The 27,638-nt window shown below is 37.2% G+C and overlaps 1 protein-coding gene across 1 annotated transcript in view; it reads left to right on the top strand.

The window, feature by feature from the left end:
- The first annotated feature begins 1,727 nt into the window (after positions 1-1,727).
- LOC142351667 (uncharacterized) overlaps positions 1,728-27,638 on the top strand; it is a 33,907-nt gene continuing 7,996 nt past the window's right edge. Inside the window, exons 1-3 of the mRNA XM_075403807.1 lie at positions 1,728-1,908; positions 6,853-7,031; positions 13,240-26,023. Coding sequence (XP_075259922.1) covers positions 1,889-1,908; positions 6,853-7,031; positions 13,240-26,023 — 12,983 coding nt within the window. The 5' untranslated portion in view covers positions 1,728-1,888. The remainder of the gene's footprint in view (positions 1,909-6,852; positions 7,032-13,239; positions 26,024-27,638) is intronic.

Genomic DNA, 27,638 nt, shown 5'->3' with positions numbered 1-27,638 from the left:
AATTTTTTGATATCAAGAAAAGTTTTATCCGCATCAAAGTACATGGCTGAATTTTTTTCACTTGAAGAAGGATATCTTATAGTGCTCAAGTTTAGAATATATCCATCTGTTCTTGAATGTGATAGCGGAATTTATCATTTTATGTGTTTAGGTTCTTGAACTATTTTTTTCGATTTGATGTGCTCTCTGATCTTATCTGGTTTCACCTCCTTGCTGGAAAAGTTAGCAATCGATGTTTGGATGTGTGAGGAATTTGATGTCATACAGCTGTTGTTATAGATTTACTCGACACTTTTTTGCGTTAAAGAAATTTGATTTTGCTAAGCTTTAAGTCTATGGTTTTCAAAGCTTCATGTATTTTGTACAACGTAACCTTATCTAAATTTAAAAATGTAATTAATTGGCCTATAATGGTGATTTGTACTAAATGCACACCATATGTACACAAGAACTCCTTAAATGTCCGAAGGAGTTTGGCCTAATATTACAGTAAAAACATCCAATTCTAGTCACATAAATGCTTCAAAAGCAATCGCATCTTTTAATCATTAATTTAAAACTCTCAACCAAGAATCTGATTAATGTACTACACGTTTTTATGTTCACTAATGAATTATTTTTCTTCATTTAAATGGCGCGTGTTCACTTAACAATGTTGTTTTTTCTGTGTCTGCAGGCCTCTCTTTGATCGTCGTTTGTGTATGGTACTTTATGGCATTTTGACCGCACAAATGAACTTTCAGTGTTGTGTTCTCTTTATCATCAGCTATTGTAGAAAGAGAAGTGAATATAATAAAGTAATGAACGAATAAGTTCATTCAACGAGCGGTGTTGTTGGAATTTTTTGGTACTGGTCACCCCGCTTTATGGCATACAACTTATGCCCAACCCCCCTCCCCTCTCCGCAAGCGCACTTGCTGTTCTCATATAGTAACGTATAATTATAACGACACAATTTGCAACTATGAGTTATAACTGGCTCTATGCCAGCGCCGAAACAGTAGATCCTTAAAAAAACTTAAAAAATGCGATAAATTTTTTTAAAATAAAGTTGAAATCTTTTATTTAAATTTTGTTTGTTGTCGCTCCCAGAAGTATTATCTTAAAGTTTCTAAATTTTAAACTGCTTAATAGAGTTTTTTTGGTGGATTGAAATGAAGTTGATGATGTTCATTTGCGCTTCAATTTGACATGATAACAAAGTTGCTCCTTGGTTTAGTTTCTAAGTATCTGAACGAAAAAAAAACTGCTTCGATCGCTTCATTATTGTATTATTTTATCTGAAAACAATCGTCTGAAAACGAACCAGAAAAAAACCAATTGAATGAAAATCATGCTCTCCTCTTTTGCTCGTGATTAATAGTTTAAACTCATAATAGACATTTTTCAATTGATATGATTCAGAAAAATTGCAAGTGAAAGAATGTGTTTTGAAGTTAAAACATGAAGCTAAATGCAACGCCCAGTTTTGAAAAGTTATAAGAATTGGACTGCATTATCAAGTCATAAAAAGAAAGTTTTTGGCTCTCAAACCACGTATGAAAATAAAGAGCCGCTCTTTAACAATTGACGAATGCAATTATCTTACAAACCTCTCAGATATGCATACATACCAAAATGGTATTAATCACTGAACCATGTATAACTTAATTACATTAATGGTATTACCAAAGAAAAAATAATTTGGCCACCTTTTGTATGCATATATTTTTGCCCATATCACAGTTCATAATTTTGCATCTGTTTTGTAAAGCAGCTGTAAGGTGTGTGTTTTAAATTACACAAGAAAAAAAGCAAATCTTTCTATGATCGGCGAATTTTTCAACAAGTAATTGAACTGCATTATTGTTATTGATTGAATACTTTTCAACAAGCTACTACATATTGTATGAAAAAATTTCTAATGGGGTAAGTCCAAACCTTGATAACCTTTGAGCTGGAATTGCTATCATTCGTTTCCCCTCCATCCCCACATCACCGCCAAATGATAACTGCTAACTTTTTGCATTCTTTCTCAATCATAGCAATGTCCAAGCCAACCCCCCTCCGCACCACCACCGGTAGATTGTGAACGTGTCCAATTTAAAATTTTCACACTGTTATAATGGTGTATACTATTCAAAATGGGTAATCCGCCTCTCAATAAGCTACGCGAACGATGATCAGTGCAATGACATGCAGTAACTTTTCATTTGTCTAATCAGAAAATTTATTCACGAGGGAAGAAAAGATTTTAATATTGATTAATAATAATAATAATAATAATAAATTGTTCTCAAGTATGTATAAACAAACATACTCGAAAGGCCATCAAAAGGCAACAAAGCCTAGTCGTGTGATGCCTTTGGGAAGCAGTTCAAGTTTGTTAGCTAATACGGGCGGGGGTATGGGGTTGATAGTGGTTTGTTTTTAAGGTTTAAAAAACAGTGAATGACAGCAAGAATACCTGAGGAAACGGTGGAGATTTTGTAAAAGAAGTGGAAAACTTTTCAGGTTTTAGATAATTGCCATAAAAACTAATAAAAAAGTTCTATGATATCAATTCCTTGTATAATATTTTCAAGAAAACTATGGTGGTGTGTATTAATTCCGGATCTGCAACAACTCTTTATAAAACTAACATATTTTGAGTCAAAATTAAGTTTATAATTTAGCATCTTTCTTATTGGTATTCCAATTCTCTTTGGGTTGATACCAGTATGCTGATTGCTGGGCTTTGGTTTCTTACTTGTTTTTCTTTTCTCATCTAACTTGACATGCTCTGAATACTCAATAAACCTGTTAAAAACTTCATATTTATGTTCTCCTCGAATTGTTTTGGTTAAAAATTTTGAAAGCTCGTAAATATGTAGCTCTTTCGCCAGGAAAATTCCATATTTTTCCCCATCGTTCGCTGTTGACTGATGACTTTTTTCCTGAAAATAATTTGCGCAATCTGTTTGATTTTAACTTCGATAAATTTCAGGCTTGTCTTGTTTGCAGTTCTGTAAAAAAGTACTCCATATTGTATTACCGCTTGAACAAAAGACTTACATACTAAAACTAATCGTTTAAAACTCAATACAAACTTTAGTTTATAGAACAATCCCGTAAATTTTGTCAATTTTGCTGCGACGCTATTTATTTTTTTTAAATTCAATTTGTTGTCGAGCAAAACGCCTAGATACTTTAATTCATTCCTCTTTTTAAGGTTTGCGTTGTTCAGTCTTAGATCATTAATCATGGTTTTTACACCTAAGTTCATGGTTTCAGGTTGATAGAATTATTATTGTCGACCTAAAGACAAAACACTATTAAATTGTTCTAGTTTTTTTAAAAAAAAATTCTTGTCTTTTGGGATTGAAGTGTCATGAAAGGTTGGTGTTAGCTGAACTATTTGCTTTTTGTCTTTTGACGAAAGTTATTGGTTTTGAGGACTTGGGATAGATGGTTCAATGAGGTTTCTCTCATTTTGCAGATTTGCTGATTTCGAGCGTTTTGATAAAAGTTATCGCTTTTGATGGCCACCAAAACTTTTTTATACATCTAATAGTTTGAGTTTTTTAATATTTAGGCTATTTTGTGTGTGTTTGGCTCATGATCAAAAAGGCTTAGAAATCTTATAGTTATGATAATTTGTTGTATTTGAGTTTTCGCATATTGAAGACCATAGCATCAGAATTTTTTTTACCAAATTGGTAGGTCTTTTTAATTGCTCTTCCACGAAGTTTGAAGCAATTATTGTAAAAGTGTTTATCTATTTAATGCAAATATTTTGCTTGACTGCTCTGTTCTAGAGTTTTTTTATTTCACTGCTTCAATGACTTTTTCTTGCTTGAAGTTTTGATTTTTGTTTGGCCTAAGTTGCTCTTATTCGGAAATTACAAATCTGTTGCAAAAACAAAAGCGAAGACAAGGGAAGATATCACAAGGATCTGATAGCCGAGAGGTAATTGCTTCAGAATATTACTACGGATGTCGGGGTTTCCAGGACCTCCGTGAACTAATTTTTGTCGGTACCCACAAAGATTATTATTGGGGCATTGTTAGCGAGAGATTGTAAAACAACGGTAAAGTTTGGGGAATCCCTGTAAGTTTGTTTCATATCCGCTACCGAATAACAAAAAGATGCCCCCCCCACATTCAGAAATTTTGCTGAAAAAGCCATCTTCTCAATAAGAGTTCCTCTGAATTTTGAAAACTCCCGAGCGTTATCCTTTTGAAAACTCCCGAGCGTGTCTTTATCACATCGCTGCCTTTTAATCTTTGTTGTGATTATTTGAGGGTTATGGATCTCTATGCGTTTGATTTAGCCTCTTGTTCATGACAACTGTATATTTTTGGGACTCTTTTTGAAAGGTCTAAGTTGGATGTTGATGTATAAATTAATGAATTTTTCTTCGTTTTTTTTGTATGAAGGGTATTATTGCTAACGCCAAAGTTCATTTATTTTAAAAATCTATTGTGAATTAATTCCCTTTAATTGCTCAATTTTAGAAATAATTTGACTTCTGAACTGTTTCAAATGTGTTCAAACTTTGCCTTAAGTTATTTTTGTATTAATAGAGATTTTGCTCCAAATTTGTCTCATGTTCGTAACAGTTCAATTTTCACACGTTGGTTCAGTCTTTGATTGAATTTGCGGCTTTGAAATCAAATAGTATCATATTTTTGCTCTCGGAATAATTATTCTTTACCTTTCTGCTGCAGCATCTAATCTTTTTTGCTGCTCAGAATTAGTGGAAATGAGTAGTTCCAATTTCTGATATCCCATCGGAAATGTGTAAACCGACAAGTCATTCAAAAAGAATCCGTTTCCTGGAATAAATTGACGAAAATTGTAAAAACTTTCTGTTCTGAAAAACTCTAGAAAAGTAAGCAGTTACTTCAGTTACATCTAAACACTTGTTTTTATAGCTGCGTTTATTGTTATGAGATCTGCAATTCAAGATTCAATCGGAGCTTTTAGTTTTTACCAATGGTTCTATACATTTGTTTTTGTAAAGCAATATGCATAAAACTCGGAAATAATAAATAGAAATATCTTGTGAGGAATTCTCAGAACTTCTTGAATTGTGAATTGAATTGTGAATTTAAGTTGCGCTTATTTGTTGCTGGGCTATTTGACAGCTGGGTAATGTGACAGGGTGCAATTAAATGTCTTCTGACAATTTAATTCGTTATAGAGATCAAGACAAGTCGATTGTATCGGAATGCAAAGTTTTCAAGAATTTCCGAGCGTTTCTAGCTAGTCTCAAATGATACCCCATCCACAAAAAATTTTTCGCTCCTTTTTTGCGAATGTTGATTTTGACCGCAATTGTTCGGTCAGAAGAATTACTTATCATTTTTTAAAATATTTTCCGAAGGTAATAAAACAGAATATTAATAGAATAATAAAGAATGCTGACGCTGACATATTTTTATCCTGCAATTGTTCTATTGGTTCTTGGTTTACAGTTCGCTGACATAAGTAAACTTTTTCAATGCCAAGTTTAGGACCGTTTTCCTCTGTGTCCCCCCTCCCACTCGTAATTGGTTCCTATAATTTATCGCCATGCACATGATACATTACCTTTGTTTTGATTTAGTCAACTTTCGTTGCGATAACAACAGTTGCATAACTTACTGATGAAATAAGACGTCAACGCCCGATTAACACTAAGAAATCTGCTTTTTCATTAGACTACGAGTTTATCACACTCTTTTATCACTTTTTTGCTATATAAACAGTGACGATAAAAGAGCGATAAAAGAGTGTAATAAACTCGTAGTCTAATTTTGTCATCAGTGTCATAAAGTTATGCAACTGTTGTAATCTCAACGCGGGTTGATTGAAAACATTACCACACGGTTGTTGCTGCCCTCTCAAAATTATTCAACTACTCGGCTTTGCCTCGAAATTTGATGACTTCGCGATGGCGATGACAAGCGTGTGGTAATTTTCATTATTACGTAATGGCGATTGTTCCATTACCGGAGCGATAACCGCGGAAAAGATTGCAAGTTGAATTTGGCCCTTGTTTTCTGTCTGTTTGTTTATCTGCATTCAATTTTTTTTTTGATTTTGTCCATATTTGCACATTAGCGTTATATCGCCAATGTTTTGCAGCCCTCCAAAGAAAAATTATTGTTTGTAGCATTTTTGCAAATAAAAACACTTTTTCGATTTTTGGCAACTTTACATGCAACAATTCTGGGGACATCAGGGGTAGAACACAACGCAAGAGCCGCCATTTGTAATGATCTATACTACCTGCCAATTTTTGTCCATTTTGACACAAGAAGGTTGGGCAATGGGAATTAAGTCTATGTAAGAACTGGTATTCAAATTTTCACCTTGTTATTATTACTATTATTATTACTATTAGTGGTTTCTGTGTAATAGCAGCGGAACAGCAATAGGTCACAGCGCCATATTGTCAGCTGCCGTTCTTCTTATTCAATCCGGCCTTTTCTATGTGTCTGCAACTTTTGCGTTGTACCATCACTGCAGCCATCCAAGCTTAGCCAGGCTATGGTCAATCTGAAGCTGAACTAGTGTAGATGACCTTATTACCCCCCCCCCCCCCCTCACATTGCCAATCTTCCCCAGTTGAGCCCTCTCCTTAGATTTCAATCTAAAATCTGGCATCATTTTGTGTTTTTTTGATGCTAGCATCTGAAAATTGTCTCTATAACTCATCTAATTTTATCTCTTTGTACTCTCCAGTTTACCCCTACAGTTGCACCTTTTGGGTAATTCGACACGAATGTGTTCACATTCGAGCTTGATTTTGTAAGAGTTAAGATCTTAAAACAGCTCGCATGTATTAACTTGTAACCTTTTGGGTCTTTGTGCTGTTGTTTTCAATTTTGACTGACCCTTTCTAGAGGCGCTTCCTCCAAACAAGGTGGTGGAATCCGACTCAAAGGGGAGAGTCGGGCTTCAGTGACAGTGACACCCGAGAGTGCTCTGGCCTTCGAGGTCAGGCAGGACCCAGAAGGCACTCTAGCTATCTGCAATGTCCAAGCTGCTACTTCATCACCCATATCTTCCAAAATATGCGACGGTCAGTTCTTTTGTTCACTTATTATTTATTTTTATTTAGGATCAGTTCTGCAACCCCAAGTTATACGTGCCCCACTAGCGGGTTATAGAAACAGTTAAATTGTCCTCTTGCACCCGAAGTTAACATTTACAAACTTTTATAATGGTGCGTCAGCATATTTGCACGCAAGTGAACGTTTTATAACTATTAGAGAGAATTGAAAGGTTAATATTCATAAAATAGAGCTGACGCTTTGTTCATGTTTCTGTTTTCGACAAGAAATAACTTTAACGCACAAAAGAAGTTCAGAATTCTTTAAAAAGAAATACGCATTATGAAAATGGCCGAGTTCGATCAAAACAGCGAAATCAATTTAACGGGGATAAATCAATGAAGCCGGGGCATTAAGACGTAGTGCATTAAATTATCAGAGTTTATGATAATTAGGGTAAATGCTAATTCGTGTATTTACCATTGTCCTACAAATTAGTTACTGAGTGCATGTTCTGCTAATTTAATTAAATCTATTTTGTTTTACCTAATCTAATAAAATTTAAAGTTTGTGACTCCTAGAAAACGTTTAGGCTGTCAATTTTTACTTCTTATTGTCCCCACATTTATTGGAAAAAATGGAGAACTATATATATGCTAGCCCCAGCTTTCTCAAGACATGCTCAGAGGTTTTTCGACTTTTTAATGTCAGTGGAAAATCAACTTAGAGTGGTGATTTTAGTCAAGCTGGAGCAGTAAAATGAGCGTATGAATTTAAAGTTCGAATGAATGTAAAGATGAATGTAAAGTTCGAAGTGTGAATTTATTCAAATTAGCCTTAAAGTGGAGTGAGAATGCGTGTTGAACAAATTTTTGGTTTTTGAGTATGAATTTGATCTCTATTTTTAGTGTTTTTTTCTGGAGTGCTATTAAAAATTTACTCATGTGGTCTAATTACGTCATTGCATGTAATTGATTCAATCCCTGAACCGGCAGCTAATGCTTTTAATGACTTTGTTGTCATAAATCTTAGTAATTTTTTCAAGTTTACCCGTACTTTTTTATTATCTCGCTTGTTTTATAAGTTACTGTCAATGCATGGGTGAGTCAGTTTAATTGTTTCAGTTCATAGCTAAACATTTCTTCCACTTTAACACCTATTGGTGTCAAAAAATTTCATCGATTTTTTAAAATTTTGCCTGTACGTGTTCTTCCATTTTGATGTCTTGCCTATTTATCCCATTTATGGAGGGTCTCATCATTTGGTAAAGAGACAATAATGAACCTAATTAGGGCTCAAGTTTTGAGTTAGTGCTTCTTATAACTTTTACACTATCTGTCTTCTAAGAATATTTGCGAACGTTTCAGTTTTGCCAGTATTTGTTGCCCATATTGCTGTCTCATCGAATAATTTCGTCAATTTCACATCTTGCCTGTTGCCACTGAGTCATAAATGGGTCTAAATAGTTGCTGGAATTCATAGCTGTGGTTCTCCTGACTTTGACACTATTTATTTTCAAAAAAATTGGTTAATTTTTGAGATTTGCCCGTTTTTTGCCTATGTGGTGTTCTTTTCCTTAAATCGGAAAGTTGCGGTGTAGTTTCAGTCTCATACTTAAGGTTAGTTTTAGCTAATGTTTTTTGCTTTTTTATGAACTAGATACCAATTGTTTTTGAAATGATTTCGTGATTTTGCGAATCTTGAATTTATTTGATGTTTTTTGTCCTTTATCCTTCTAATGGAATTTTTGAAAAGCTAAATTGTAAGCCATGCTGAGTTTATTGATTTTTGATACATTTTCTTTGTTCTGAGACCACCAATTGTCAAAAAGATGCAGATTTTTGTCAAATTTTTGTGCGCTTTTTTTACTTTGTCTATCAATGATTTTGTCAGGTTTGTTATATGGTGTACGAATTCTTACAAATGCGTAGTGTCAATAGTTAAAAAGGTTGTCATTGTTGATGATTTTCATGACACTAGTTTTCTGAAAAAAAATTTGTTGTCTTTGTTTATTTCAGCACATTTAAAGACACATGCTTCATTGACTTTTTTCTTGATAAATGTCAATGTTTAGTTCATAAGTTAATTCAATTCATTGGATTGTAATGGAGGACTTGTGCTGCTATGTTTTTTGTTCAAATGATTTTTGATGTTTTTAGGTCATCCCAGAATTGCACTACAAATTTTGAATTTGTAGATTTGAAGAAAAAAAGTTGTTGCACATAAATTTTCAGTCAATTTTTGGTTTTTTTTCACTTTTTGCTGTTCTTAGCAGCAAAGGTACAGAATAAGATGAGCCTCGGTTTTTATACTCATGGCTCATTGGCGCATTTCTTTATTTTAAAAAAATACAACCTGATGAGAAAAATAAGCATTTTGTACAAAATTTCTACAATCCATGTAAAAATTCCAATTTTCAGACAACTCATTGTACGGCAAAACTGTTTAGAGAGCAAAATGTATAGAATCAAGCCCTTATCCCCTTAACCCTGAGATTTTATTTAAATTTTTCACTTTGACGAAATTTTTATTAAAACTAGTGATTTTTGGTTTTTTAAAGCATGTATCAAAGTAAGTTTAATTCGTATTGAACATTTTACAAAAATGGTAATGGATCTTCTAGTGAGATTGGAGTTGGATACGATTGATTGATATTAAAAAAGTTTAGATGCTACCAAGCTCTTCCTTTTTACATTTTGCATTATTCTAAAGGGATTGTACGTGTGATTAGACTTGCGTTATTACATCTGCCTGTAGCAATTCAAATAACTCACCAGCTCGAAAAACGTACAGAAAACATTCTTAGTTGTTTAATAGTTGCGTTTGAATGAATTTTGAACCAGTTATCGTGTTCGTGTCTTTGTTTTAAATAAAAAATTTTTGTCTGGCGGTTTTGACTCTCTGAGTGACTTCTATGAGCCTCGATTTCTTGATTTTTGCATGACATTAAATGCACTACTTTAACACATTAGACAGCTTAACTGCAGCGTCCCCAAGTAACTGCGAAATGTCAAATGAAAAAAGCGCAAAAAGTTTCTGTTTCTCAAATGAATCTTGATATGGGTCAAAAGTAATCCATACCTTTTGTTTGTTTATTTAACGTTATTTTTCGAAAAACTCATTGTTAACGACTATATTTGCGCTGAACAAGCTAGAATATAATAGAGTCCTGGTCATTTGTTTGACAGCACTTAATTTGACATCAGTCGGCTGATATTGTCTTGATCATATTTAATAAAGTACGAACGCTATGTAATTTATTGACTGATTTTTTCTCAAGACTTGGTATATCGTCGTCATATATATTTTTAGGATGCCTAAAGAAGTATCACCAAGAAGCCGTTTGATTTGATTATCTGTCCTTTACCGTCTTTTTCAACTTAAAATTTTTGAAAAAAATGTACAAATTTTTTGTCAAAAATATTATTTCGAGAGTACCAACAGGTGCTGATGAAATCATAGTCATTTTGTCGATTTAGATGCTATTATGAATCTGGTTTGCTCAGGAGAAATCCGATAAGCATCTTTCCTTTCGTAAGCAACTGTCGCTGATGCAGATGGTTTTTCTTGAGTTCGCTCCACTTAAGTCAATTTTGTTTTTTTTTTAATTTTCTTTTAATCTGCTACCAATTTTGGTTTGATTTTTAATACTAAAGTTTTTTCCAGCAATGGAAAGTTTATTGTGATAATTCACTTAAGTAGCTTAACTAAAATATTGACTTGATTCCTTGTCTCTTTTTTGATTAACTTATTGGGATAGATTTTTAAAAGTAATCTGAGCAATAATTTTGGTGCATAAATTTGGAAAGAGCCCGATTCATTTGAGTTGAGCTACGAAACTCTTTTCGTTCAAAATTACGAGCAAGAAGTCATGAATTGAGGTTTGAAGGCCTACGCTCTTCAAAATTTGGAACATCGCTTCAAAAAATCAAGTTCGAAAGTGACTTCTAATGTTCTCAAAAGCTGTTTTCATTTTGCAATCGAATGTTCACTCGAATATTTCAATTAAGCTTGCCACCGCTTGCTACATTTGAGGTTTTTCATTCACTTATCTTCTTCAAAGTTTTGCTGTTTAAAAATGCTCTCAGCTTTTTTCTCGAGAGTAGCTGCGGCTTCATCAGTTTTTGGAACAATTTATATGACTTGCCTTTTCGAGTGGAATGTCTTGTAAGTATGTACTGTGGACATTTCAAACTGTACTCTAAGAATTTTGTTGGACCTTTGAAACAAGACTTACCAGAAACTGATATTCTGTAATGATCACAGAATTTTTCAATAATTTCACTGCTCCAAGTTGGAAGAAGAGCCCTATAATTTGATTTGAGCTATGAAAAACGGTTTTTGTTCCAAATAACCTACAAAAAGTCATGAAATAGGCATATGCTCTGCAAAATTTTGAAACAGCACTTTCAAAAAGCCATTCTTGGAAGTGACGTTTACTAATGTGACTATCTTAGTAATTAGACTATCCAGTCACCAGAATTTTGGATCCAGCCAACAGATGTCGAGCCTCTTTCATTTGCTGAATCTTTTTAGTTCCGCTATGAGATTTGACGAGAACAGAAGCCCTCTTCTCTCGAGATGCGAGCCCTTTTTGCGCCTAATTTTCTGTAATTTTGTCTTGAACTAGTCCTCTGAAATTTTTTGATATATTATGCCCAAACATGAATTTCGCGCTTTCCACAGGTTTGAAAGAAACAGAAATTAAAACTAACCTCTATTAACTGTTTTTAAACGAAATTTGAAACTATTTTGTAATCCTTCGTCTTTTGATCAGAATTTTGGCTTTGTTTTCGAATTTTTGATTTGATTCTTTGATCTTAAATTCCGCGGGAAAAGAAAATAAAAAAGAAACGAGAATAACATAAAATTCAAAAAACAAATCTTCAATCATAATTTTGAGGAATTTGAAAGAGACCCCTGCATGCAGTCGTCAGATTGTTTATCTTGGAAACATGTAAGCTTTAAAAACTAACTTTTCTTGGGTTCCAATATGAATAAATAAATCTTTTTCAGTAATGACATTGCTATTATTATTATTAATACTTTTGCACTGCCATTTTGTTTTGCGCAATCTATTCATTTGTTTTTGCACAATAATGGATTGAACTCAGTCTTCTTTTTTTAAAATTGTTCTCTCGCTCACGATCGTTAGAAGCTGAACTCTATTGGCGGTACTTCAATGCAAGTCAAATGGAAAGTGACTTTAAATCTTGAAGAGATCTATATACAAATCAGGACACTCACAAGACAGTTGATGGCTCTTTGACACTCCATTGACTTTTCCGTCATCCACGAGGAGTACTCTAAAAGTGTGCAACAAGATGTATACAAAGTGGACAAAATTTTAACATCAAACCTTTTTATTTTCGTGGAGAGGGAACAGTGAAAATCTGGACTGTGTAAACTGCGACAGTTTGTTTGGGGGACCTGCCAGTAATTGAAATTATAGGAATTGAGCACATCGACCTTATGGTCGTGGGCCCACTTCTTATATTTACAACTACTATTCTAAAATAACCATTTCCATAACTTCACCAAAATAATTAAAAATAACCATTTTCACAATTTTAGCGAAAATACTAAAAAAGACAATTGAAAAAATGAAATTTTTATTTTGGAAAATTTCTCAATATCTTTAGATGAGAACCCCAATGATTCAATAGAAAAATTAACCCCCAGCTTCGCGGATTAACTCCCAATGATTCAGTAGAAAGATTACAATTTTTTACTAGAAACAAAAGCAGGACTTGATGGAATTTATGATGAGATGTTAAAATATGTAAAGAACTATTATCAATGATTGTTATTACTCAATAACAACTAGATATATATTTTTAATTATGGTAATTAGGCATGGTCACACTTTCGTTGATGATACGTCAACAACAAAGAATGAGCTAAAGAAGTTTTTAGCCCACAAATAACAAAGTTCAGAAGAGAAAGAATGATACTATTATACAACGATGGTACTTAGTCAGCTGATTTAAATGATAAATCATCCTTAATTAAATCCAATAGTAATTATAATTTTATATTAACAGTTATTGATATATTTACCATCAGATATCCATGGGCTATACCTTTACTGTATAAATTTGGTATATCTATAACTAATGTGTGTGTGTAGAGATAGAGAGAGATAGAGAGAGAGCATCTTTCTCAAATTAGTGATAGCTTCTCATTGAGAATTGAAAAAATGATTCAGACTGCGACCGAATCGGTGCTTCATTGTAGGATACACACTGGACGGAATCTGTCTCAACTTCAAGGGCAAATCAGCTGAAGAAGTCAACAATTTCCTCAAGGACTACCGCCTCAATATTGACAAGGTCAAAGTCAGGTACCAAGGAGGCAAGAAGGGCAGCTCTGGTTACAAGTCAGCAACTTTGCCGCTGCCACCAAGAGCTGGGAGAGGAGGTGGTGGAAACGGTGAAAGCATCGATGTTGGTTTAAATTTTGGAGCTGGATCACACCATAATGGGGAACGTCCAACAAATACCATACATCCGGGTTTTGGAGTCAATATGGGAGACAACGCTGATATCAAAGGAGAAAAAGAGAAGAGAGATGAAAAAAACAAAGATGGTGGTTTCAAGTTTGGTTTTGGTTTTGGTCATGGCAGTGATGACGAAGATGACAAAAAGAAACACAAAGACAAAAAGGGTGGTGATTTTGGCCTGAACATTGGTGGAGACTTAGACATTGATGGGAAAAAGAAGGAAATTGATGCAGATCATGACGGCAAAGAAAAAGACGGAGACGGTGGTGTCAAATTTGGGTTTGGATTTGGTGGTGACAAAGACAAAGACAAACGAAAGACTGACAAAGACAAGGACCGGGAGTTTGGAGTTAAACTTGGTGATGTTGATGCGGATATCAAGGGAAAGAAAGTGAAAAAAGATCGTGACGGGAAAAGTAAAGACAAAGATGGTGGTTTCAAGTTTGGTTTCGGCTTGGGTCATGGAAGTGATGACGAAGATGACAAAAAGAAAGACAAAGACAAAAAGGGTGGTGATTTTGGCCTGAACTTTGGCGGAGACTTAGACATTGATGGGAAAAAGAAGGACATTAATGCAGATCATGACGGCAAAGAAAAAGACGGAGACGGTGGTTTCAAATTTGGGTTCGGATTTGATGGTGACAAAGACAAACACAAAACTGACAAAGACAAGGACCGGGAATTCGGAATTAAAGTTGGTGGAGACGTTGATGCGGATATCAAGGGAAAGAAAGTGAAAAGTGATCGTGACAAGAAAAGTAAAGACAAAGATGGTGGTTTCAAGTTTGGTTTTGGCTTGGGTCATGGAAGTGATGACGAAGATGACAAAAAGGAACACAAAGACAAAAAGGGTGGTGATTTTGGCCTGAATATTGGTGGAGACTTAGACATTGATGGGAAAAAGAAGGACATTAATGCAGATCATGACGGCAAAGAAAAAGACGGAGACGGTGGATTCAAATTTGGGTTTGGATTTGGTGGTGACAAAGACAAAGACAAACACAAGACTGACAAAGAAGGGGAACGGGAATTTGGAATTAAACTTGGTGGAGATGTTGATGCGAATATCAAAGGAAAGAAAGTGAAAAAAGATCGTGACGGGAAAAGTAAAGACAAAGATGGTGGTTTTAAGTTTGGTTTCGGCTTGGGTCATGGAAGTGATGACGAAGATGACAAAAAGAAAGACAAAGACAAAAAGGGTGGTGATTTTGGCCTGAACTTTGGCGGAGACTTAGACATTGATGGAAAAAAGAAGAACATTAATGCAGATCATGACGGCAAAGAAAAAGACGGAGACGGTGGTTTCAAATTTGGGTTCGGATTTGGTGGTGACAAAGACAAACACAAAACTGACAAAGACAAGGACCGGGAATTCGGAATTAAAGTTGGTGGAGACGTTGATTCGGATATCAAGGGAAAGAAAGTGAAAAGTGATCGTGACAAGAAAAATAAAGACAAAGATGGTGGTTTCAAGTTTGGTTTTGGCTTGGGTCATGGAAGTGATGACGAAGATGACAAAAAGAAAGACAAAGACAAAAAGGGTGGTGATTTTGGCCTGAACTTTGGCGGAGACTTAGACATTGATGGGAAAAAGAAGGGCATTAATGCAGATCATGACGGCAAAGAAAAAGACGGAGACGGTGGTTTCAAATTTGGGTTCGGATTTGGTGGTGACAAAGACAAACACAAAACTGACAAAGACAAGGACCGGGAATTCAGAATTAAAGTTGGTGGAGACGTTGATGCGGATATCAAGGGAAAGAAAGTGAAAAGTGATCGTGACAAGAAAAGTAAAGACAAAGATGGTGGTTTCAAGTTTGGTTTCGGCTTGGGTCATGGAAGTGATGACGAAGATGACAAAAAGAAAGACAAGGACAAAAAGGGTGGTGATTTTGGCCTGAACTTTGGCGGAGACTTAGACATTGATGGGAAAAAGAAGAACATTAATGCAGATCATGACGGCAAAGAAAAAGACGGAGACGGTGGTTTCAAATTTGGGTTCGGATTTGGGGGTGACAAAGACAAACACAAAACTGACAAAGACAAGGACCGGGAATTCGGAATTAAAGTTGGTGGAGACGTTGATGCGGATATCAAGGGAAAGAAAGTGAAAAGTGATCGTGACAAGAAAAATAAAGACAAAGATGGTGGTTTCAAGTTTGGTTTTGGCTTGGGTCATGGAAGTGATGACGAAGATGACAAAAAGAAAGACAAAGACAAAAAGGGTGGTGATTTTGCCCTGAACTTTGGCGGAGACTTAGACATTGATGGGAAAAAGAAGGACATTAATGCAGATCATGACGGCAAAGAAAAAGACGGAGACGGTGGTTTCAAATTTGGGTTCGGATTTGGTGGTGACAAAGACAAACACAAAACTGACAAAGACAGGGACCGGGAATTCGGAATTAAAGTTGGTGGAGACGTTGATGCGGATATCAAGGGAAAGAAAGTGAAAAGTGATCGTGACAAGAAAAGTAAAGACAAAGATGGTGGTTTCAAGTTTGGTTTCGGCTTGGGTCATGGAAGTGATGACGAAGATGACAAAAAGAAAGACAAAGACAAAAAGGGTGGTGATTTTGGCCTGAACTTTGGCGGAGACTTAGACATTGATGGGAAAAAGAAGGACATTAATGCAGATCATGACGGCAAAGAAAAAGACGGAGACGGTGGTTTCAAATTTGGGTTCGGATTTGGTGGTGACAAAGACAAACACAAGACTGACAAAGACAAGGACCGGGAATTTGGAATTAAAGTTGGTGGAGATGTTGATGCTGATATCAAAGGAAAGAAAGTGAAAAGTGATCTTGAGAAGAAAGGTAAAGACAAAGATGGTGGCTTCAAGTTTGGTTTTGGCTTGGGTCATGGAAGTGATGATGAAGATGACAATAAGAAACACAAAGCCAAAAAAGGTGGTGATTTTGGCTTGAACATTGGTGGAGACTTAGACATTGATGGGAAAAAGAAGGACATTAATGCAGATCATGACGGCAAAGAAAAAGACGGAGACGGTGGTTTCAAATTTGGATTTGGATTTGGTGGTGACAAAGACAAAGACAAACGAAAGACTGACAAAGACAAGGACCGGGAATTTGGAATTAAAGTTGGTGGAGACGTTGATGCCGATATCAAAGGAGAGAAAGTTAAAAGTGATCGTGACAAGAAAAGTAAAGACAAAGATGGTGGCTTCAGGTTTGGTTTTGGCTTGGGTAATGGAAGTGATGACGAAGATGACAAAAAGAAACACAAAGACAAAAAAGGTGGTGATTTTGGCTTGAACATTGGTGGAGACTTAGACATTGATGGGAAAAAGAAGGACATCAATGCGGATCATGACGGCAAAGAAAAAGACGGAGACGGTGGTTTCAAATTTGGGTTTGGATTTGGTGGTGACAAAGAAAAAGACAAACACAAGACTGACAAAGACAAGGACCGTGAATTTGGAATTAAAGTTGGTGGAGACGTTGATGCCGATATCAAAGGAAAGAAAGTGAAAAGTGATCTTGAGAAGAAAAGTAAAGACAAAGATGGTGGTTTCAAGTTTGGTTTCGGCTTGGGTCATGGAAGTGATGACGAAGATGACAAAAAGAAACACAAAGACAATAAAGGTGGTGATTTTGGCCTGAACATTGGTGGAGACTTAGACATTGATGGTAAAAATAAGGACATTAATGCAGATGCAGATCATGACGGCAAAGAAAAAGACGGAGACGGTGGTTTCAAGTTTGGGTTTGGATTTGGTGGTGACAAAGACAAACGAAAGACTGACAAAGACAAGGACCGGGAATTTGGAATTAAAGTTGGTGGAGACGTTGATGCCGATATCAAAGGAAAGAAAGTGAAAAGTGATCGTGACAAGAAAAGTAAAGACAAAGATGGTGGTTTCAAGTTTGGTTATGGCTTGGGTCATGGAAGTGATGACGAAGATGACAAAAAGAAACACAAAGACAAAAAGGGTGGTGATTTTGGCCTGAACATTGGCGGAGACTTAGATATCGATGGGAAAAAGAAGGACATTAATGCAGATCATGACGGCAAAGAAAAAGACGGAGACGGTGGTTTCAAATTTGGGTTTGGATTTGGTGGTGACAAAGACAAAGACAAACACAAGACTGACAAAGACAAGGAACGGGAATTTGGAATTAAACTTGGTGGAGATGTTGATGCGGATATCAAGGGAAAGAAAGTGAAAAGTGACCGTGACAAGAAAAATAAAGACAAAGATGGTGGTTTCAAGTTTGCTTTTGGCTTGGGTCATGGAAGTGATGACGAAGATGACAAAAAGAAACACAAAGACAAAAAGGGTGGTGATTTTGGCCTGAACATTGGTGGAGACTTAGATATCGATGGGAAAAAGAAGGACATTAATGCAGATCATGACGGCAAAGAAAAAGACGGAGACGGTGGTTTCAAATTTGGGTTTGGATTTGGTGGTGACAAAGACAAACAAAAAACTGACAAAGACAAGGACCGGGAATTCGGAATTAAAGTTGGTGGAGACGTTGATGCCGATATCAAAGGAAAGAAAGTGAAAAGTGATCGTGACAAGAAAAGTAAAGACAAAGATGGTGGCTTCAAGTTTGGATTTGGCTTGGGTCATGGAAGTGATGACGAAGATGACAAAAAGAAACACAAAGACAAAAAAGATGGTGATTTTGGCCTGAACATTGGCGGAGACTTAGATATCGATGGGAAAAAGAAGGAAATTAATGCAGATCATGACGGCAAAGAAAAAAACGGAGACGGTGGTTTCAAATTTGGGTTCGGATTTGGTGGTGACAAAGACAAACACAAAACTGACAAAGACAAGGACCGGGAATTCGGAATTAAAGTTGGTGGAGACGTTGATGCGGATATCAAGGGAAAGAAAGTGAAAAGTGATCGTGACAAGAAAAGTAAAGACAAAGATGGTGGTTTCAAGTTTGGTTTTGGCTTGGGTCATGGAAGTGATGACGAAGATGACAAAAAGAAACACAAAGACAAAAAGGGTGGTGATTTTGGCCTGAACATTGGTGGAGACTTAGACATTGATGGGAAAAAGAAGGACATTAATGCAGATCTTGACGGCAAAGAAAAAGACGGAGACGGTGGTTTCAAATTTGGGTTTGGATTTGGTGGTGACAAAGACAAAGCCAAACACAAGACTGACAAAGAGAAAGACAAGGAATTTGGAATTAAAGTTGGTGGAGACGTTGATGCCGATATCAAAGGAAAGAAAGTGAAAAGTGATCGTGACAAGAAAAGTAAAGACAAAGATGGTGGTTTCAAGTTTGGCTTGCGTCATAGAAGTGATGACGAAGATGACAAAAAGAAACACAAAGACAAAAAGGGTGGTGATTTTGGCCTGAACATTGGTGGAGACTTAGACATTGATGGGAAAAAGAAGGACATTAATGCAGATCTTGACGGCAAAGAAAAAGACGGAGACGGTGGTTTCAAATTTGGGTTTGGATTTGGTGGTGACAAAGACAAAGACAAACACAAGACTGACAAAGAGAAAGACAAGGAATTTGGAATTAAAGTTGGTGGAGACGTTGATGCCGATATCAAAGGAAAGAAAGTGAAAAGTGATCGTGACAAGAAAAGTAAAGACAAAGATGGTGGCTTCAAGTTTGGTTTTGGCTTGGGTCATGGAAGTGATGACGAAGATGACAAAAAGAAACACAAAGACAAAAAAGATGGTGATTTTGGCCTGAACATTGGTGGAGACTTAGACATTGATGGGAAAAAGAAGGACATTAATGCAGATCATGACGGCAAAGAAAAAGACGGAGACGTTGGTTTCAAATTTGGGTTTGGATTTGGCGGTGACAAAGACAAACAGAAAACTGACAAAGACAAGGACCGGGAATTCGGAATTAAAGTTGGTGGAGACGTTGATGCCGATATCAAAGGAAAGAAAGTGAAAAGTGATCGTGACAAGAAAAGTAAAGACAAAAATGGTGGCTTCAAGTTTGGTTTTGGCTTGGGTCATGGAAGTGATGACGAAGATGACAAAAAGAAACACAAAAACAAAAAAGATGGTGATTTTGGCCTGAACATTGGTGGAGACTTAGACATTGATGGGAAAAAGAAGGACATTAATGCAGATCTTGACGGCAAAGAAAAAGACGGAGACGGTGGTTTCAAATTTGGGTTTGGATTTGGTGGTGACAAAGAGAAAGACAAACACAAGACTGACAAAGAGAAAGACAAGGAATTTGGAATTAAAGTTGGTGGAGACTTTGATGCCGATATCAAAGGAAAGAAAGTGAAAAGTGATCTTGACAAGAAAAGTAAAGACAAAGATGATGGTTTCAAGTTTGGGTTTGGCTTGGGTCATGGAAGTGATGACGAAGATGACAAAAAGAAACACAAAGACAAAAAGGGTGGTGATTTTGGCCTGAACATTGGTGGAGACTTAGATATCGATGGGAAAAAGAAGGACATTAATGCAGATCATGACGGCAAAGAAAAAGACGGAGACGGTGGTTTCAAATTTGGGTTTGGATTTGGTGGTGACAAAGACAAAGACAAACACAAGACTGACAAAGAGAAAGACAAGGAATTTGGAATTAAAGTTGGTGGAGACGTTGATGCCGATATCAAAGGAAAGAAAGTGAAAAGTGATCGTGACAAGAAAAGTAAAGACAAAGATGGTGGTTTCAAGTTTGGTTTTGGCTTGGGTCATGGAAGTGATGACGAAGATGACAAAAAGGAACACAAAGACAAAAAGGGTGGTGATTTTGGCCTGAACATTGGTGGAGACTTAGATATCGATGGGAAAAAGAAGGACATTAATGCAGATCATGACGGCAAAGAAAAAGACGGAGACGGTGGTTTCAAATTTGGGTTTGGATTTGGTGGTGACAAAGACAAAGACAAACACAAGACTGACAAAGAGAAAGACAAGGAATTTGGAATTAAAGTTGGTGGAGACGTTGATGCCGATATCAAAGGAAAGAAAGTGAAAAGTGATCGTGACAAGAAAAGTAAAGACAAAGATGGTGGTTTCAAGTTTAGTTTTGGCTTGGGTCATGGAAGTGATGACGAAGATGACAAAGAGAAACACAAAGACAAAAAGGGTGGTGATTTTGGCCTGAACATTGGTGGAGACTTAGATATTGATGGGAAAAACAAGGACATTAATGCAGATCATGACGGCAAAGAAAAAGACGGAGACGGTGGTTTCAAATTTGGGTTTGGATTTGGTGGTGACAAAGACAAAGACAAACACAAGACTGACAAAGAGAAAGACAAGGAGTTTGGAATTAAAGTTGGTGGAGACGTTGATGCCGATATCAAAGGAAAGAAAGTGAAAAGTGATCGTGACAAGAAAAGTAAAGACAAAGATGGTGGTTTCAAGTTTGGTTTTGGCTTGGGTCATGGAAGTGATGACGAAGATGACAAAAAGAAACACAAAGACAAAAAGGGTGGTGATTTTGGCCTGAACATTGGTGGAGACTTAGATATTGATGGGAAAAAGAAGGACATTAATGCAGATCATGACGGCAAAGAAAAAGACGGAGACGGTGGTTTCAAATTTGGGTTTGGATTTGGTGGTGACAAAGACAAAGACAAACACAAGACTGACAAAGAGAAAGACAAGGAATTCGGAATTAAAGTTGGTGGAGACGTCGATGCCGATATCAAAGGAAAGAAAGTGAAAAGTGATCGTGACAAGAAAAGTAAAGACAAAGATGGTGGTTTCAAGTTTGGTTTTGGCTTGGGTCATGGAAGTGATGACGAAGATGACAAAAAGAAACACAAAGACAAAAAAGGTGGTGATTTTGGCCTGAACATTGGTGGAGACTTAGATATTGATGGGAAAAACAAGGACATTAATGCAGATCATGACGGCAAACAAAAAGACGGAGACAGTGGTTTCAAATTTGGGTTTGGATTTGGTGGTGACAAAGACAAAGACAAACACAAGACTGACAAAGAGAAAGACAAGGAGTTTGGAATTAAAGTTGGTGGAGACGTTGATGCCGATACCAAAGGAAAGAAAGTGAAAAGTGATCGTGACAAGAAAAGTAAAGACAAAGATGGTGGTTTCAAGTTTGATTTTGGCTTGGGTCATGGAAGTGATGACGAAGATGACAAAAAGAAACACAAAGACAAAAAGGGTGGTGATTTTGGCCTGAACATTGGTGGAGACTTAGATATTGATGGGAAAAAGAAGGACATTAATGCAGATCATGACGGCAAAGAAAAAGACGGAGACGGTGGTTTCAATTTTGGGTTTGGATTTGGTGGTGACAAAGACAAAGACAAACACAAGACTGACAAAGAGAAAGACAAGGAGTTTGGAATTAAAGTTGGTGGAGACGTTGATGCCGATATCAAAGGAAAGAAAGTGAAAAGTGATCGTGACAAGAAAAGTAAAGACAAAGATGGTGGTTTCAAGTTTGGTTTTGGCTTGGGTCATGGAAGTGATGCCGAAGATGACAAAAAGAAACACAAAGACAAAAAGGGTGGTGATTTTGGCCTGAACACTGGTGGAGACTTAGATATTGATGGGAAAAAGAAGGACATTAATGCAGATCATGACGGCAAAGAAAAAGACGGAGACGGTGGTTTCAAATTTGGGTTTGGATTTGGTGGTGACAAAGACAAAGACAAACACAAGACTGACAAAGAGAAAGACAAGGAATTTGGAATTAAAGTTGGTGGAGACGTCGATGCCGATATCAAAGGAAAGAAAGTGAAAAGTGATCGTGACAAGAAAAGTAAAGACAAAGATGGTGGTTTCAAGTTTGGTTTTGGCTTGGGTCATGGAAGTGATGACGAAGATGACAAAAAGAAACACAAAGACAAAAAGGGTGGTGATTTTGGCCTGAACATTGGTGGAGACTTAGATATTGATGGGAAAAAGAAGGACATTAATGCAGATCATGACGGCAAAGAAAAAGACGGAGACGCTGGTTTCAAATTTGGGTTTGGATTTGGTGGTGACAAAGACAAACACAAGACTGACAAAGAGAAAGACAAGGAATTTGGAATTAAAGTTGGTGGAGCCGTTGATGCCGATATCAAAGGAAAGAAAGTGAAAAGTGATCGTGACAAAAAAAGTAAAGACAAAGATGGTGGTTTCAAGTTTGGTTTTGGCTTGGGTCATGGAAGTGATGACGAAGATGACAAAAAGAAACACAAAGACAAAAAGGGTGATGATTTTGGCCTGAACATTGGTGGAGACTTAGATATTGATGGGAAAAAGAAGGACATTAATGCAGATCATGACGGCAAAGAAAAAGACGGAGACGGTGGTTTCAAATTTGGGTTTGGATTTGGTGGTGACAAAGACAACCACAAAACTGACAAAGACAAGGACCGGGAATTTGGAATTAAAGTTGGTGGAGACGTTGATGCCGATATCAAAGGGAAGAAAGTGAAAAGTGATCGTGACAAGAAAAGTAAAGAAAAAGATGGTGGTTTCAAGTTTGGTTTTGGCATGGGTCATGGGAGTGACGACGAGGATGACAAAAAGAAACACAAGGACAAAAAGGGTGGTGATTTTGGCCTGAATATTGGTGGAGACTTAGACATTGATGGGCAAAAGAAGGACATTAATGCAGATCATGACCGCAAAGAAAAAGATGGAGACGGTGGTTTCAAATTTGGGTTTGGATTTGGTGGTGACAAAGACAAAGACAAACACAAGACTGACAAAGAGAAAGACAAGGAATTTGGAATTAAAGTTGGTGGAGACGTTGATGCCGATATCAAAGGAATGAAAGTGAAAAATGGTCATGACAAGAAAAGTAAAGACAAAGATGGTGGTTTCAAGTTTGGTTTTGGCTTGGGTCATGGGAGTGATGACGAAGATGACAAAAAGAAACACAAAAAGGGTAGTGATTTTGGCCTCAACATTGGTGGAGACTTAGAAATTGATGGGAAAAGGAAGGACATTAATGCAGATCATGCCGGCAAAGAAAAAGACAGAGACGGTGAATTCAAATTTGGGCTTGGATTTGGTGGTGACAAAGACAAAGACAAACACAAGACTGACAAAGACAAGGACCGGGTATTTGGAATTGAAGTTGGTGGAGACTTTGATGCCGATATCAAAGGAAAGAAAGTGAAAAATGATCGTGACAAGAAAAGTAAAGACAACGATGGTGCTTTCAAGTTTGGTTTTGGCTTGGGTCATGGGAGTGATGACGAAGATGACAAAAAGGAACACAAAGACAAAAAGGGTCGTGATTTTGGCCTGAATATTGGTGGAAACTTAGACATCGATGAGAAAAAGAAGGGCATTAATGCAGATCATGACGCCAAAGAAAAAGACGGAGACGGTGGTTTCAGATTTGGGTTTGGATTTGGTGGTGACAAAGAGAAACACAAGACTGACAAAGACAAAGACCGGGAATTTGGAATTAAACTTGGTGGAGATGTTGATGCGGATATCAAGGGAAAGAAAGTGAAAAGTGATCGTGACAAGAAAAGTAAAGACAAAGATGTTGGTTTCAAGTTTGGTTTTGGCTTGGGTCATGGGAGTGATGACGAAGATGACAAAAAGAAACACAGAGACGAAAGAGGTGGTGATTTTGGCCTGAACATTGGTGGAGATTTAGACATCAATGAGAAAAAGAAGGGCATTAATGCCGATCATGACGGCAAAGAAAAAGACGGAGACGGTGGTTTCAATTTTGGGCTTGGATTTGGTAGTGACAAAGACAAAGACAAAAACAAGACTGACAAAGACAAGGACCTGGAATTCGGAGTTAAAGTTGGTGGCGACATTGATGCCGATGTCAAGGGAAAGAAAGGGATAAATGATCGTGACAAGAAAAGTAAAGACAAAGATGGTGGTTTCAAGTTTGGTTTTGGCTTGGGTCATGGGAGTGATGACGAAGATGACAAGAAGAAACTCAAAGACAAAAAGGGTGATGATTATGGCCTGAATATTGGTGGAGACTTAGACATCGATGGTAAAAAGAGAGACATTAAAGCCGATAATGACGGCAAAGAAAAAGACGGAGATGGTGGTTTCAAATTTGGGTTTGGATTTGGTGGTGACAAAGACAAACACAAGACTGACAAAGACAAAGACCGGGATTTTGGAATTGAAGTTGGTGGAGACGTTGATGCCGATATCAGGGGAAAGAAAGTGAAAAGTGATCGTGACGAGAAAAGTGAAGACAAAGATGGTGGTTTCAAGTTTGGTTTTGGCTTGGGACATGGGAGTGATGACAAAAAGAAACTCAAAGACAACAAGGGTGGTGATTTTGGTCTGAACATTGGTGGCGACTTAGACATCGATGGGAAAAAGAAGGACATTTTTGCAGATCATGACGGCAAAGAAAAAGACGGAGACGGTGAATTCAAGTTTGGGTTTGGATTTGGTGGTGACAACGACAAAGACAAGACTGACCAAGACAAGGAACGGCAATTTGGAGCTAAATTTGGTGGAGACGTTAATGCGGATATAGAAGGCAATTATGTGGAAGGTGATCGTGACAAAAAGAGCATTGACAAAGATGGTGGTATCAAGTTTGGTTTTGGCTTTGGTCATGGGAGTGATGACGATGATGACAAAAAGAAACACAAAGAAAAAACGGGTGGTGATTTTGGCCTGAACATCGGTGGAGACTTAGACATTGATGGGAAAAAGAAGGACAATAATGCAGATCATGACTGCAAAGAAAAAGACGGAGACGGTGTTTTCAAATTTGGGTTTGGATTTGGTGGTGACAAAGACAAAGACAAACACAAGACTGACAAAGACAAGGACCGGGAATACGGAATTAAAGTTGGTGGAGACGTTGATGCCGATATCAAAGGAAAGAAAGTGAAAAGTGATCATGAGAAGAAAAGTAAAGACAAAGATGGTGGTTTCAAGTTTGGTTTTGGCTTGGGTCATGGGAGTGATGGCGAAGAGGACAAAAAGAAACACAAAGGCAAAAAGGGTGGTGAGTTTGACCTGAACATTGGCGGAGAATTAGACATTGACGGGAAGAAGAAAGAAATTAATGTAGATCATGATCAGAGGGAAACAGTTGAGGACCGTGGCTTCAAGTTGGATGTAGAGGATAGCGTTGAATTGTCTGAACCTACTTCTGCACTGGAAAGCGCAGTACCTGAACCCAATTTTGAAGTTAGTGCTGGGAAGTCGTCTATTGACACCACAGGATTTAATGTGGAGTACGGTGGTCAAGGTTCAGTTGTTGGCGGAGTGTCGTCTCACAAGCAGAAAAAGGATAAAAAGAAGAGAAAAGATGGAGACTTTAAGAAAGAAAAGCGAAGTAAGAGCGAAAAAAAGAGCAAGCATGCAGCAAAAGGTGAGAGCAATGTGAAGTTTGGCAAAAAATCTCGAAAATCAGTTGATGCAGAATCCAGTGTTGGCGTTGTGGGGTTGAAGTACAGGGTCAAAACCGATGACGGAGAAGTGAGGTCATCATCTGATGAGGATAAGAAAAAGCGTGAACGAAAAGGAAGTTCATCGTCCTCAAGTTCGTCAAGTAGTTCCAGCTCATCTAGCAGCAGCAGCAGCAGCAGCAATTCTTCAGGCAGCAAAAAAGGCTTCATAGCTCGTCTGTTCTAAGCCACATCAACTAGCGTCCTTGTCAAATAAAATTCACTCGGCAAAACCTGTGAAATAAAACAGCCCTAAAGTTCATCTCAACAACTATTTTTCTCGCAAACTAAAGCTTCTTTTCCATTTTAGCTTCGCCTGTAATTGTAGTAATATTAAAAACCAGCACCGTATCATGATTTTTGCTCAGTTTATATTTTAATTCTCATCATACTGTAAGCATGTCACACACTGAATAAAGTTAAGGGGATTTTACCTTAAAAAATAACTTAAATCAGCTTTTAAGGATTATTTTAATCTTGCCTTAACAAAAGTTTACCTTAACTCTGTTGAGATAAAAAGTACCCTAACTTTATTTAGTGTGCACTTTCTGCCTTGCCAGAGAAGAAATCAGAGAAAATAGTTAGATCGCATCACTCTCAAATCCAACTCTCCGGTTTTAATTGCCAGTCAGAACCTGATTACAAGATATATATGTATATACACTCTAAGGTCCTATGTAAAAGTAATTTGAAGGCAGGGGTCACAAAAACAGTCGGGGGGGGGGGGCTTGGCTTTGAAGTGACTTCTGCAGAATCAAAGAAATTGTGCATAAAACACGCATTGTTCAATAAGTAATAAGTTAGTTAAGTTGATTTCAACTTGTGACTTTTATTATACGAACTTCAGCTGTGTTGTAGTATTTGACACTGCGCACTTTTGACATGAAATTTGCACTTGCGTGTTTTAAACTTAGATACGGCCAAGTTTAGAATTTGAAAGCTTTGCTTTATATTTCTTTAGTTCTTGTGTACTATCTTCACAAACCTGCAAAAAATTGATGCCAATGTGGTGACAATTACCCGAGTCGTGCGATTGTGCGGTGTACTTATACATTCCATTTCAGTTGTCGAGAGTTTTTTTAGTTTGTCGTCACATCAATTCGTTCACATTTTGTACTCTAAAGCGTAACCGAATTGGCTGAAACAAGTGTTTCTGCATGACTACCGGAGTATTTCCCATTATAACCCCCCCCCCCCCATGAACTAATAGCCCCCGCATTATGGTATAATCACCATGATTGGAGGCGATCATAGGTTATCTGACCTAAGCGGGGGGGGGGGGTATAATGGGAAAGACCCGACTACCGTTACCGATTATCTGAGATTATGGGTGTTTCCCATTGTAGCCCCCCGCCCCCAACCACCAGCACTACCATGAAACTATAGACCACTATTGTGGTATATTTACGTTATATTGAGGGGTTGTACGTTATTTGACTTCCAATTTGGGGGTTATAATGGGGAATACCCAAGATAATTGACTCTTGGGAAAATATAAAATTATAAAGTAATGTGGACTCGACTGGTAGGCTGGAGTAGAAAGAACTCTTCAGTGGTACATCTGGATAATCCTTATTCGGATCAGTCGAAACAGAATGGATCCGTTTAATCGTCTGCATTGTTTCTCTCAATGCTTAAACTCTTTGTAACTGTAACCGGATCTTTTCCGTTTGTGCCCCCCCCCCCCCCCCCCCCCAAGTACGGTATTCGCCCCCCAATTACAGAGCACGTGCCATTACATAGTAAATCATTATGTAAAAATATGGCACCTGCGTCTGGGGGGCGCATGGCAACTGCG

The sequence above is a fragment of the Convolutriloba macropyga genome, chromosome 13, assembly GCF_964194025.1.
Source record: "Convolutriloba macropyga chromosome 13, txConMacr16.3, whole genome shotgun sequence".
NCBI classification, from domain to species: domain Eukaryota; kingdom Metazoa; phylum Xenacoelomorpha; order Acoela; family Convolutidae; genus Convolutriloba; species Convolutriloba macropyga.
The sequence above is the reverse complement of the archived record's forward strand: the minus strand, read 5'-3'. Positions and strand labels throughout refer to the sequence as shown.